This window comes from Pyxicephalus adspersus, chromosome 2, assembly GCF_032062135.1.
Source record: "Pyxicephalus adspersus chromosome 2, UCB_Pads_2.0, whole genome shotgun sequence".
NCBI lineage: Eukaryota > Metazoa > Chordata > Amphibia > Anura > Pyxicephalidae > Pyxicephalus > Pyxicephalus adspersus.
Window position 1 is genome coordinate 89,058,421 of NC_092859.1, and position 13,599 is coordinate 89,072,019.

At 34.1% G+C, this 13,599-nt stretch overlaps 1 protein-coding gene across 12 annotated transcripts in view; it reads left to right on the top strand.

The window, feature by feature from the left end:
- NAV3 (neuron navigator 3) overlaps window positions 1–13,599 on the top strand; it is a 349,645-nt gene that overhangs the window by 231,563 nt on the left and 104,483 nt on the right. For 11 of the 12 annotated variants that reach the window (XM_072401409.1, XM_072401410.1, XM_072401401.1 and 8 more), the window contains 2 exons: window positions 3,249–3,432; window positions 6,059–6,127. In XM_072401409.1, coding sequence (XP_072257510.1) covers window positions 3,249–3,432; window positions 6,059–6,127 — 253 coding nt within the window. The remainder of the gene's footprint in view (window positions 1–3,248; window positions 3,433–6,058; window positions 6,128–13,599) is intronic. The other variant, XM_072401407.1, reaches the window with a different exon arrangement.

Genomic DNA, 13,599 nt, shown 5'->3' on the forward strand with positions numbered 1-13,599 from the left:
AATGCCCTGGGAAAATGAATTTTTATTTGTGGTTGGTATCTGTGCCAAATTAAACTTTAAAGACCAAAGACAAAAGCAACAGGAAGACACTTTCTTTTAAGACATTACAGTAAATTTTTGTCTGAATTGCAATCAAGTGGTATTCACATCTGTGTGTGAAATCATATTTGATGATATCTCATATTTTCGGGCTTCAGGACAACTTCAGATCACTTAAATGAATCAAGAATAAAGTCTTTAGAGTCCTGACAAAAGCTGTGCTTGGTTAAAAAAAAAAGAAAAAAGAAAAGAAAAAAGTATGAGTTAGACTTCAGTAGCTGTTTGTCTTTCCAGGATAGTATACTTACCAAAATGTGCTCCTTTTTTCCATAATGTGTAATCTTTATTTTAGTACAGCTGCCTTAACCAGAACAAATGCCAACCAGCTGATGTATTTCTGAGTCATCAATGTAGTTAGTTATACTGAAAAATGTATCTTCCGAATGGGTTTCCTGCGTAGATATCCTGTCTGATATTTCCTAAACAGCACTGAAGATAGTTTCAAGTTGAAAGTAGGTCTAATTTGTGACCATGCTGACCTTGTGACACATTAAATATTTGCCACCTCTAGGGCCAAAATATGGTAGCAAAAAGATCACATTATATGGTGGTGTATGGTACATTTAAACTTCAAAACATTACTACAATCTCGGAGCAGGTGCAGATATCCCACCCCCATTGTGTCTCAATAAAAATAATTTTCCCACCAACCAAAAACAAAACCATAATATCTCCTAATCTTTTAAATACTGAACTCGCATTTCACAAAATGCTCAATTCTTGGACCGCCAAAGTTTCAGATGCAGCTTTTTTAGAATTTGCTAAGTAATCTAAAAATTGACTTAACATCAGACACTTTTTCTGTCAACCTCTTTGAGGCTCATTGCCATAGTGTGCTAAGAACCTACACATGCATGTGTTTTAATGGCACACATGTCCTCTGTTACCTAGCAGTACACAGTAAAGTTCATAGTCTATATCCACCAGTGTAAAGATTGATACCAAGGGGACATAGACTAAGCGAAAGTGCTTGCTTGCCTTTCGCTAAATATTCCATTGGGTTGTCTATCTAATAGCCTATTTTTTATATGGCTGAACAACCAGCTGAAGCATAGATTACAAGGTGACAATGTTGCTGCAAGGTAAAGGCTTTTTGGGGTTCTGCACATACAGCCCTGATGATTTAACATGTAAATAGTCATTAGAATCAGAGGAAGAAGCATGAGAGACAAAAACTCTGAATATTAAGTATACCAAGATTTATAGACCTTATGATACGGCCCTTCTTTAAAATATTACATAAAAACTGAGATGCTGGGTTGATGGTGAATTTTGGCACTGCCTGGTCTGCTCCCCCCTTTGAATGTGCCACCTTGAAAGATCCCGGTAATGGTTGTGGATATTTCATTTGGTTTTAATACTTGGCAGATTTGATTTCAGTTAGGATACTGGTCTCATTATTGTTGAGGAAGCTTATGTTGCGAAATGCATCGAACACTGTGTGAGATTGGATGTATAACTAATGTTTCTGTAACAGCTTACATATCTTTGAATTTTTCATTATGTAATACATTTTATTTTTAAATTGAAAAATGTATGATACATCCCATAATCTAAGCATTTAAAATACTTAAAATTGATTCTGTTTTAGTGTAAAATTGGTGAATGTGGTACTAAAAATATATATACCTATCCCTGGTTTACTTAGATTAAAATGCACATGAGAATGGAAAAGAAAAACCAGGGAAGGCAAAATTATAGTGTATTATACTTAAGGCTTAAGGAAAATGTATATAAATTAGGCATGATGCCAAAATATTTGTGGTGTATATACATATTAAGCATTTCATCCCTTCTAATATTCTTTGTCCATCTCAGCATGGTAGGTAACTATTGAGTACAGGTCAAATACTTCCTTGTGTAGATTCCTAGTACAAGTTGGTCACTGGAATTCATAATTTTATTTCTTTATTTTAGATTGTGATTTTAATTTGAGCATTTATCATGACTCCAAACTGCATGACTAAGGTGGAGGTCTGTTTAGGATTAGGAGTGTTGTGTTTCAGAGTTATGTTTAGATAAAAATGAATAAACGCTGAGTACCTTCACACGCCACTTATTACAGGTCATGTGTGGACAACAGAAGTTCTCTGCAGGACAGTGAATAAAAAAGATGGGAACTGAGGCCATGTATAATCTTTTCAAAACAAACAGAAGTCTGACAAGTTTTAGCTGGCTTCTTAACATTTTTTATTCATTGACTAAGTTACATGAAAAATATTTTGAGAGTGAACAGAGAATGATATGACACATAACACATCGAGGTGAGATGTTAGCATAACTTTCTGCTTTATGTTGACTTGAATGCTTACATATGTCGTGGCTGGGATGTCTCTAAGCATTTTGTTGGCCAAGCTTGGAAAAAAATACATTATATTACAATAGGCTCATCCACACAAGCAAATGTATATGCTGGGCTGCTGTACAGATCTGAAAGGAATACACAAAAACCACAGGGATATAAGTGAATATAAGTGTGTGTGTATGTATGTGTATATGTATGTGTATGTATATATACTGCATATAGATCTTGTATTTAGACTATATTTGTTTATCCCACAGTTTACATTTCCTGAAAGAAAACATAGAAGCTGCAAATACTGATTTCTCCTTTTGAAAAGCCTAATTGCTGGCCCTCTTGCTTTCTCATTACCTGGAATAAATATTAAGATAAACACTTTGGAATTTGCCGGTTCTCATATTTGTTTACCAACAATTTGAATAGACTGCCTGATGCACCAATACAAAGTATAGCACAAAGCAATATATATTAATAAATTGACATATACTGTGTTGCATTGCAATGCTAGTATATTGCCAAGGAGTGAATGGCACCATGTCACACCAGTGCACGTTACTGTAGCACAACAACAAAGTCTTAGGGGTCAATTTATACATTTTTTTAATACAATTTTCAGTGGAAATCCATGAAACTAAAACCTTTTCCATTAGAATTGTTCCTACAAGTATTTTAAGTGGCTCCATAGGAAAAACAAAAAGATTTGGATGTAGATAACTTTTAGCATTTAAAAAGGAAATAACACAATGGTATTCTTGATGTTATTGCAGTTCTAGCAATAGTTGTAAAAGTACACTGTGCCTGCAATAGTTATTATTTTACTTACTTGGTGTATTATTTTTCATTATAGAAATAAAGAATGGAAATCTGAAAGCCATTTTAGGACTGTTTTTCAGTCTATCACGGTTCAAACAGCAGCAGCATCAACAGCAACAGTATTATCAGTCATTGGTGGAGCTCCAGCAACACGTGTCTCACTCCCCCCCTCCTGCCGAAGGCAGTCAGCCCAAATCGCAACAAGATATGCAGTCAAGGTATGTCCCTTCTATTAGAAGAATGACACGGAAATGTCTCATCATGTGTTTTCTGGCATTTAATTGTTCTTAGCTTTATTCCTGTAAAATAACACTGCTAAGCAGTGCATTCATTATGAAAAGAATGTACTAAGAAAGGCTTGGAATGTATATGATTTTTCTGTTTGTTGAGATTAGACTTGAGTGATATTGTGAATTTTAAAATTGTGAAAAAAAACTTGCATGGAAAACTTAAAAACCTGAGTTGCCCAGAGAAACCACTCACAAGTTGCCAGTCTAATTTGGGGATCTGTGTGGCATCTACAATGACTTGTTATATAACAATAGCATGCTTTTTTGATTATGATCAAATTAGGGTAAAAAAAGAACACATATAGAATTATTTGGAAACATTTGACATTAATTGTCTGTTGGCATAACTAGACTCGATAAATTACACCTTTCTTGAAAAAAAATTGAGGCTGCAATTGCTGACCTGATTCTGAAAATGGTTCTTACCTAGACATAGGCTGACCAGGAACAGGTACACAGGTCAAGAAAGACAGAACTCATGATCTCTAACTCAAAAAGCCAGAGGTTCTGTATGAAAGCCAAGGAACAAAAAATGTTAGAATGAGAATTCAGTTTCGTGTTTTTCTCAGAAGAGAGATCCTTTAAAAAGTACTTACACCTTTATAAAAAAATTGGTTTGCTTTAAAGGCACCCACATAGTATCTGCTTGTTCTAGATGACTTTCAAAGTCTCTTTTCACAAGCAAAACATTGTTTACGTTGGTAAGGAGCTGACACTGTAAGTGATTTACTTTTTTATACTACTTTCTGTTTATTTTTTTTTATCAGTTTTCTTTATTTTTTTTATTTGTCTTTCTGTTTGTATGTTTACGAAAATGTTGGTGCAACCTATTGCAACCAATCTGATTATTATTATTATTATCTGATATTTTGCTGATGATAAGAACTTGTATTGCTTTATTAAATGTCCCTATTTAAGAGTATTTCTCTCTTTTTGTTCAAGTTGCAATAATACATTTTAGGTTTAGATAAAACATCTGAAAATACAGCCATTTTCTTTGCCCTGAACAACAGTCACGGTGCTGATGGTGCATATGTTAGTTTTGTCATATTATGAGTGTACAAATGGCAAATGCTTCCTTCATAATAATTGCCATTCTCAGTTTACTTCATTCTTGTATATGCTCTAAGAACATTTGTCAGAGGTAAGGAGTACAGACAAGTTTGCATTTAAACAATTCTGCCTATATTGCATTGTTTCACCAGCACTATTAAACAGAATATCAACCTAATTAATATGGGCAAAATTCTACAATAAAATTGGACTAGAGACCTGCAAAGTAGCAAAACATTTCCAAGATAGGATTAAGTACAATAACTCTTACTACTTACATTTAGTGACATTGCTTGCCATACACACATAGTCTCTAGAGGCAGTAACACAAAAGTTTAGGCAGCATACATTATTTGGTTTGATTTGGGCAAAGATGCCCAGCTAAAGGTGTTTGGGACTGGACCTTTGTGTAGTAGCTTGATAAAGTAACTAAGAACTTTTTTTCATTGAGTGTCATTGTTTGAAACCACAACATCAGTGTTGTGGAATTGCTGATCATAATTCTCAACTTGATTTAATAGCTTTAGAAATAGCATTGGGTTCTTGGATCATTGGGCTCCCCTCATTGCTATGAGAAAGACTTTTGAGGCTGGGGTAATGTCATTAAAACTGATAGACAAAAGGTAGTTTGAGTAAATGCTTTTCTTAACCTCCCTAGCGGTTTATTTCTTTCCGGTTTTATATGTCTAAAAGCGGTACATTGTTTTTCATGAAAATTTATTTTACAGTATAATATAAATAGTATGAGTATATTAAAGTTTGAAACACAAAATCATTTAAAAAGAATAAATTGAATAAATTAAAAAAATCTATATATTAAAAAAAAAAATTTAATTAAAAAAAAAATTTAATTAAAAAAAATACATATTATACTGATAGTATTATACATACTGTAAAACAAATGTTCTTGAAAACAATGTACTGCTTTTACACATAAAAATCCAATGTATTGCATTCAATAAAGTTATTTTGTATTGAAAGCAATAGAATAGATTTTGAATTTCCCGCCCGGCCGGGACGTGCACATGCACCGACGTCACCGGTGACTCATCGGAGCAGAAGCAAAAAGAAGAAAGAGGACGAAGATCGCGGCGCTGGACGGCGCGGGACCCCGGCGGATCAGGTAAGCGCTCTATTTACTAACCTTCCCTAAGTGTTTCAACCCTGAGAGTGACTTGTAGCAACTTTTTACTTTTTTTTTATTTCTTATCTTCTTTAATGTCATGCACATTAATCATAGCATTTAATTTTAAACTGTGACTTTTGAACAGCGTATCGTATTTATGTTGGTGGTAAGCAATTTTTTTAACTTTGATTATTGATTTTCTATTGTCAATCAATCGTACCTCACTATATTTCAAATAATGTACATTGCAACATGGAATTATCACAGTGTACCTGCAAGTGTGTGTTTGTCAATTCATCTACATAGAGTGTTATGTGTTTTGCTGCATGCTGTTGGAATTGCTTTTATTTATTTGTTCTGTTTCTTCTCACACAGTCTGGCAGCCAGATATGCAACTCAGACTAATCACAGTGGGATTGCAACAAATCAAAAAAAGACTACTAGGTCAGTCGACAATTCTAATTTATTGTGTGCTAGAGATACACAACAGAAGTCATGCTCACTGATTTCCTATTATGTAGATGTAACCAGACAATAAGCAATCCACAATGCTTCGTAAGAATATTGATACCAACAAACTGAGCTGCCAGACAGCCGCTTTCAAAATATAAATGCTTTGAAAATTTGTGGAATAATATTCTTCAAAGTCTGTAATGATCAATATATTCTTTAAATGTATACCTTAACTTTCAAGAAATTATTGAAATAAAAATAGTTACAAATTATAATAAATATCTTCTCAAATATTTTATTTTTGTTAGTTCCAGTATCCATTATTGCTAATTAACTGATCACTAAATTAGTGACCTGAAATTTTGTATTGAACAGCTAGATTTTCCAACATTAAATTGGTTATCTAAAGCTAAAGGGTGCAGTTATTAAATAGCCGTTCCTCTGAGGCCCCCTTAACCCCTCCAAACAGCATGTGCTTTTTCAGCCCTAGCTTATCCCTATCCCTAGCCAACCCTTGATTACCCCCAAATAATTTAAAGTAGTTGCTAAAGCTAGTTAGGCGGGAACTCGCTTCTTGGCATCGACCGCTGCCTGCTCCATGTGCCTCATACCTAACAATCCATCAGCTAATAAATTAACATCAGGGTTAAACATTGAATTTGGTCCAGTTTGATTCCAGATATGATTGCAATGTTGAAAGATTGGTATCTTGGTTATCTGAGAATTCACTATCTCAGCAGTGAGTGCCCTACCTGACAACAGACTTAGCCATTCAAGAGAATAACCAAACCTGATAGATTTTGATGGTCTATGAGGCCTCAGAGTACCAAAGGAAACCATTATTTAGGTGGTGTATATACCAATACCAGTACAGAATTGTTGCATTTTTAATTAAAAAAAAATATTGTATAGAGATAACATTAGAGATGATAATAATATGAATTATTTGTGAGAAAAGTTGTTACCACCCAGGCATGTTTTATTAACCGAAAATAGATAAAAGGACCTTCTTGAAGACAATCTACTGGTATAGCCCCACTTGATGTGACTCTTCTCATTCTAACTAATTTATAAACATTATACAGTCTATATATAAATGTTTTTACCCAAGATTTACCTAACTTAGATCTAAAATTTCTGACCTCCTAAACAGGAGGAATTTTCCGAGTTATTATGGTAACAGATTTCAGCAGTTGTTAAACCTAGAACAAGACAAGTATGCACATCACAAATGTCAGAAACGCTTATCTGCTGACTTTTTCTAGATCATTGACTTGAATAATTGAAACTAGAGGGTCAGCATTACAATCATGCAGCTAATATTTGATAATGCAATCACTGTTTCTGACCAGAAAGGTTTCCTCCTAGAATCAGGTAATTATTGTGATAGACAGCTTCAAACCTTACCAGACAGAAAGGGATGGCATGCGTGATGTCAGTATATCTTTTGTGGCCGTAAACTTTTAGCTCATCCGTTATTTTTTAACATTACAAAATATGCATATAACAATACCAAAACAAATAAGTGGTATAACTAAATTTACCTAAACTAGTTAGTTAATCAGATATTTTAGCTAAAAAAAAACAAACCAATAGCATAAATAAAAAAAAAACTAATATACCTAATTTTTCAGTGCCGTATTAATGGTATAGTCTGAAGATAAAATTATTACTAAAATAATCTGGTAATATATTGGGGAAAATATGTTCTTTCCACTGACTTGGCTATTTGTATAAGCTGTGATTATGTCATTATATCTATGCTATTTTTAAACTATGAAACGGGTGCTTGCATTTCTTTATGTTTCATTTCTACTTTTACAGTGTTTTGAATATGATGAACTAACCATTACAGCTTCATTTTAAGATCACATTTTAGACTGTGTCCTTTGTTCGTGTGTAAACCATTGAGTCATTTCATGCTTTCATTCGTCATCAATTTATAATGGTATAAGAAATAGTTTGATACATTTATTCTTTGGTATTTTGACAACCTTATTTGTGTTTGCTCAGAGCCAATGACCTGATTTAGGCTCAGATTATTGAAAAACAATTGCTTCACTCTTGCTTTTTGTAATAACCAAACAAATGACCATTACATTTGTTTATTCCTAGAGTTTTGAAGATGTCTTGTTGCTTTAATTTACTCATTAACAGTTGGGGCTATATGAAACAAGTGAAGTCTTCAGTACCACACTGGAAGTAGAATGGGTTTGAAATGCCGAGCCCATTCAGTGTTTGAAGCCTAACTGTGTCTGCATCCTTTGTACTTCCATCAATGTCAAGTTCTTAGGAACCTTTAGGTCCTTATAGACTAGATCTGTCTTTTATATTAGAAAATGAAAAAAATATGTCAGGTACCTTGCAAGTCCTTCCAAATAGTTTGTGTTTCTGAAGCATCCCATGTCCTGGGTACAATGTACACTAAATAAAGACCAGAATTTTGATGGCCTGCTGAGACCTGTTCATTGTGAATATAACACCATAATGTCTACGGACTTCTACTACTGAATTGCTGAATTGTGGCCATTTAAATTGAGTGACAGAAGCTGGGGTTTACAGCATGGAGACGGGGATTTTGTTAGGTATTACTGTATCTCAATGTTTTTATTCTGCAAAGAAAAAATGTCAAAATGTAGCATTCTGCATACATTTTAAATATCCCAAGATGCTGGTATTAAAAAAAAACAAAAAAAACATTATGACCTGTTCCCACTATGGTTCTACTTTGTGTTTTTTTTTTTAATGCAACACCTTCTGGGTTAATGTGTGTTGCACTGGGTTAGTACATTGATTAGAACTGGCTGTCCAAAGCACAGCCATCACCAAAAAAATGCTTGCTTTAAATATTCTAAAATATTTTAAACACAATGGGCCTCATTTAATAAAGCTCTCCAATCAGTTCTCCCATCAGTGAACCTGGGTGATTCAGCAAACCTGGAATGGATCTGCTCCAGAATTGAAAACTTTTGCTAACAATTGGCAAATGACTTTTACGAAATCCATTCCAGGTTTACTGGATCACCCAACTTCACTAATTAAAGTGTATTTTCTCCAGCCTTTGAGGGCTTTTATAAATCAGGCCCATTGTGTTGGCAAAGTGAGTTCAGGATGCAATCCACAAGTCTGAATGCAATCCACAAGTCTGAATGGCCATTTAGCTGAAATACATACAAGCTTTTGGCAATGAGTTTGCTTAAACAGCATTATATTTTTATTATTAAGAAAGAAAAATGGACACAGCCAGGTTTTTTATTGCCAATCCTTTTGGCAATCTGTGTACTTGTGTCCCTTAGCCCGCATGTAAAGGTAATTCTAACCAGTTGGACAGAGTCAGGAAAAAGTGTATTTTATCCATCCTCATTATGGTTTTACCTGGGAGGTGATTCTTATATTTTAGGGAAATAATGACTCTTCCAGGTCTGATAACAAATGATTGTGGCTTTTGTAATGCAGAATGTGTTTGAGAATGCTTAAAGCCACAATGATATGATATACCTGTATGTCTTTGGGAAATATCCTATGACTTGGTATCCCAATTTAAAATGATACTTTCTGTCAGAGTGAAACCCAGTCTAATGTAGTTTACTGTCTAGTTTCTGTTTTTGTTCAGGAAAAAACACAGTTTCAATAGGCTGCATCACATTTACTATAATTCACATATTTTTTTAATGTCTTGATGTCATCTTCACATTTATTCTAAAGACATTTGAAAATTACATTTTTAGCTGTGAGTTTAAATTCAAGTTGATGTTGACCTGGTTTTCACTCTATGATATTCACCAGTTCCTTTGTTACTCAGTTTTTTAATCTTACCATATTATGATTAGTTGGTATTGGGTTGCATGTAATTATTTGTCACAGAATGACAAAGCAGTGGTTAGCTAAATCAGAGGAACATAGAATTATACTGGGAATATTTTGGTTACTGTATCTGACTTTCACTATTATTAATCACAAAAATGCATCCGTTCCAAAAAACATGAGAACAATCAAAGATAACATCTATAAAGGGAAGTTAAAAGACTTTTTTTTTCTTTGTGAAACACTGAAGTTCTGTGATTTGCTGTAGTTAATTTTGAAAAAAAATATAAGCTTTTTTCATTTTTTTTATTTGATCATTGTTATGAGCTGCTCAATTTATGGTATGCAGGGATTTGATATGTGATCTGAGGCATAGAAATCTCATTTACTAAAATAGAAATAGGATACCATTCATTTTTAGGGCCTGAAATGTAGCCCCTAACTCTTTGTGGGGTTTTATTTTCATCACCACTGAAGGAAATAAGAATGATCATTCAGCTTTAGTAACCTGCAGTTTATTTTGTTCCTTTTATCTTTTGTATAGCATCACTTAGACAATTGCTAGATACAAGTCATAGCATTGTCAGGACCAAATTTTCTAGTATTTTATGGATATACCATAACAGCAATACTGCAGTATATTTACAGGTTCACATTTATTATTCAGCATCATCCTTTCAGCCGATGACTGAGTGGAATAAAAGCTATTTCTTATAGTTATTATTAAAGTGTAAAGGAACACTAAATGAGCACTACATAAACACATCTGTTTTATAATGTATTAAAGACATTTAGCAGTTTTTCTTTCTAATATATTTTCATGCATTCAGATCAAATATAACAGTAATGAATGCAGGAGTGTTCATACTTGTATATGCTGAAATGCATGTACTTCTAGGTCACGTCTTTTCTTTGTACTGCTTTTCCTAAAAGTACAGTTGTGACATTGGCCATGTCGTGTAAAATGATATAGCACAATTTTATTCTAAGGAAAGGCAAAGAAATTGCCTCCTCAGGTTGGGAACTCTATTTAAAATATATTATGCTGCATGTTGGGAAGTGTACGATACATATAAGATACTTTTTTTCATTTGATTTGACTTTTTGTTTTTGTTTTTTAAGTGTATAGTATAACTAAAGGTAAATTAAAAAATGGCATGTAGTAATGTAGTCTGTCAATAACACAGCAGTGTTTGCCCTTCTGTTTTTTTCTCTTGTAACATGGTTTTACTACCTGTTGATTTTGCCACTAGATCCATATTTTTCCTGTAACAGGCCAGGCTGTCACGCAAAAGTGACAGAGAAAGTTCTAGTATCATCTGGCAAGTGGTCAAATAGCTGTGCGTCAACCAGTAAGGGCAGGTTGATTCCTGCTTTAGGATTGAGTGATCGTGCTCGGCTCCTGGTGGATGGCATCTTGCTAGCTAGCTGCTCAATCGCTCACATCACCACACTGGTTCTTACCAACATCTGCACATTTGACAGCTTGCAGCACTAAAAGCTCGCCACACCTATTTATTATCTTTGGGGGCAGCAGTTCCCTGGCATAAGGAAGCGATAAATGCCCTGCAACCTCATGGCTAGTATGAACATAGCCTAATGGTCACTGACTGGAATGGATTGGGATAAAAGCACAGGGTGACCACTGTGTTGCAGTTTTGGGAACTGGTATATGCTCTAAAAAAAATGCCTTAGAGAAAGGAGAATCTGGCAGGATCAGCGGGTATTAATAAAGCATTTAATCCCACAAATAAAAAACTTGCACAGCTACATTCACAGAGGAAAAGTTAGTGTTTACAGAACTGAACAGTCTGAGACATACTATAGGAAGGAACTTGTAGCCTAAGGTTATTGCTGCATGGAGTGGAGTGTTGAATATGAATGTTGTCATTTAATGAGTTTGGATCTATTCATAAATAGTCATTTATTCTTCTTTGATATATTGGTAAATTATTTTATATATAATGAAAATTGTACCAGAAATAGTTTATAGGGGTGTATACAACAATTCAATTCAGCTGTTTCATTCCCAGGCACCATCTTTTGTTTTGTAGTTTAGGTTTTTTAGAAGTAAAAACATGAACCTGGGGTAAATTACATTCCACTTCCAATATTTTTTATCAACGTAAAGCAGTTAGCATTGTCTAATATACTTTTATACCACATCTGAATACACCTGTGTGCAACTTTGAGTTGCCTTACACTAAACATTTACATGCTAAAAGAGAAACAGGCCAGGTTTATTATTAACTGCAGCAGTGACCTCAATCATTTGCACAATTGATTAAAGTGGATGTGAATACATACCAACAGTCAATCATTAAGTCTAACACTGACCAGCCAAACAGAGGCAAGGTTCTTCAAGCCTTACTATCCTCTATTAAACAGGTATAACATAATTACATTTTATTTGCTTTCCTTAATAAAAAGTCTCTATTGTTATACTTGTACAATACGGTCATTGTTTTCCTTGGGTGGTCTTTAAAATGAGTGGTCATGTTCCTTTAAGTAATTAGGGGGTTGGATTCATTATCTGTCTTTTTAATTGACTCTGCTGAGTGGATTTCCTATACCCACTCTTTTCCTGGAAAAGAGTAGTCATTATGGCACTGATAGCTGGATGCTGTTGCTCTGACTAGTGGAATCTTTTTGGCAACAGGGTACTCTGGTGGTTGAATATCCTTGCAGTATTCCATAGTGAGTAACTGAATACCTACACTTGCAACAGATTTCGCTTTGTGTTGTGTGTGTTTATCTTACTGATGCATTTATTTGTTTTTCACAATAATTCTAGAGCATACTAGTAATGCATTTCTTTAAAATGAACTATTTTGTAAATGTTACCGTTATTTTGCCATTAAATATTAAACAGGTGGTTATTTTGGTGTTTTGTATTTTTTTTTTGGAATATGATCTCTGTAGATGATAAGCTAAACCGCATAGAAATATTCTATCCCCTAAAAATACTTTTGTCTTTATATTTTTTACAGTAATAATGCAAATGTATGGAAAAGTTTTAATCAGTTACCCATTGGAAATAGTCAGATCAGCATCAATAGTTCTATGCTATTACATTGTAGTGTTTCTCTTCATAATTTGTTCCGAGTTAAAGATTTACTTGGGTTTTCCATTACAGCAGAGATTTCCCACAGTATTTTGGCAAATGATGATGTCATGTACCTAACAACTCTTTAATTTATGGTCTGTTATAAAGTGTTGGTGTAGGTCAAGGCCATTGTGGGGAACAGAAGTTTTGTGGCTTGAGATGATGTTTATTTTTGGCTTGCATTCCCAAAAGAGGGGAGGGGGTGTTTAGATAATACTATGCTTTGGGGATAGGTAGCTCAGCTGCTCATTTGATCCATGGCACATATTACATAAGCTGCAGTGCTGTCATTTAATTTTGCTTTCCGAAACAGTACGTGTCTCTGATTACATCTGCATTTAAACTGCTGAGCTTATAGTATTAAAGATTACAGTACAGAAATAGTACCTGGGTATCAGTATTGGTAAAAGATTTAATGGCTGAAGTAATGCTGTGTGAGTGTGTGGGTATGTGTAAGTGTGTGTGTATATGTATATATATTTTCTTTATATGACAAAAGCAGAATAGACTTATATTTTTAGGTACCTTAATATACCTTTATGTCTTCAAGAAA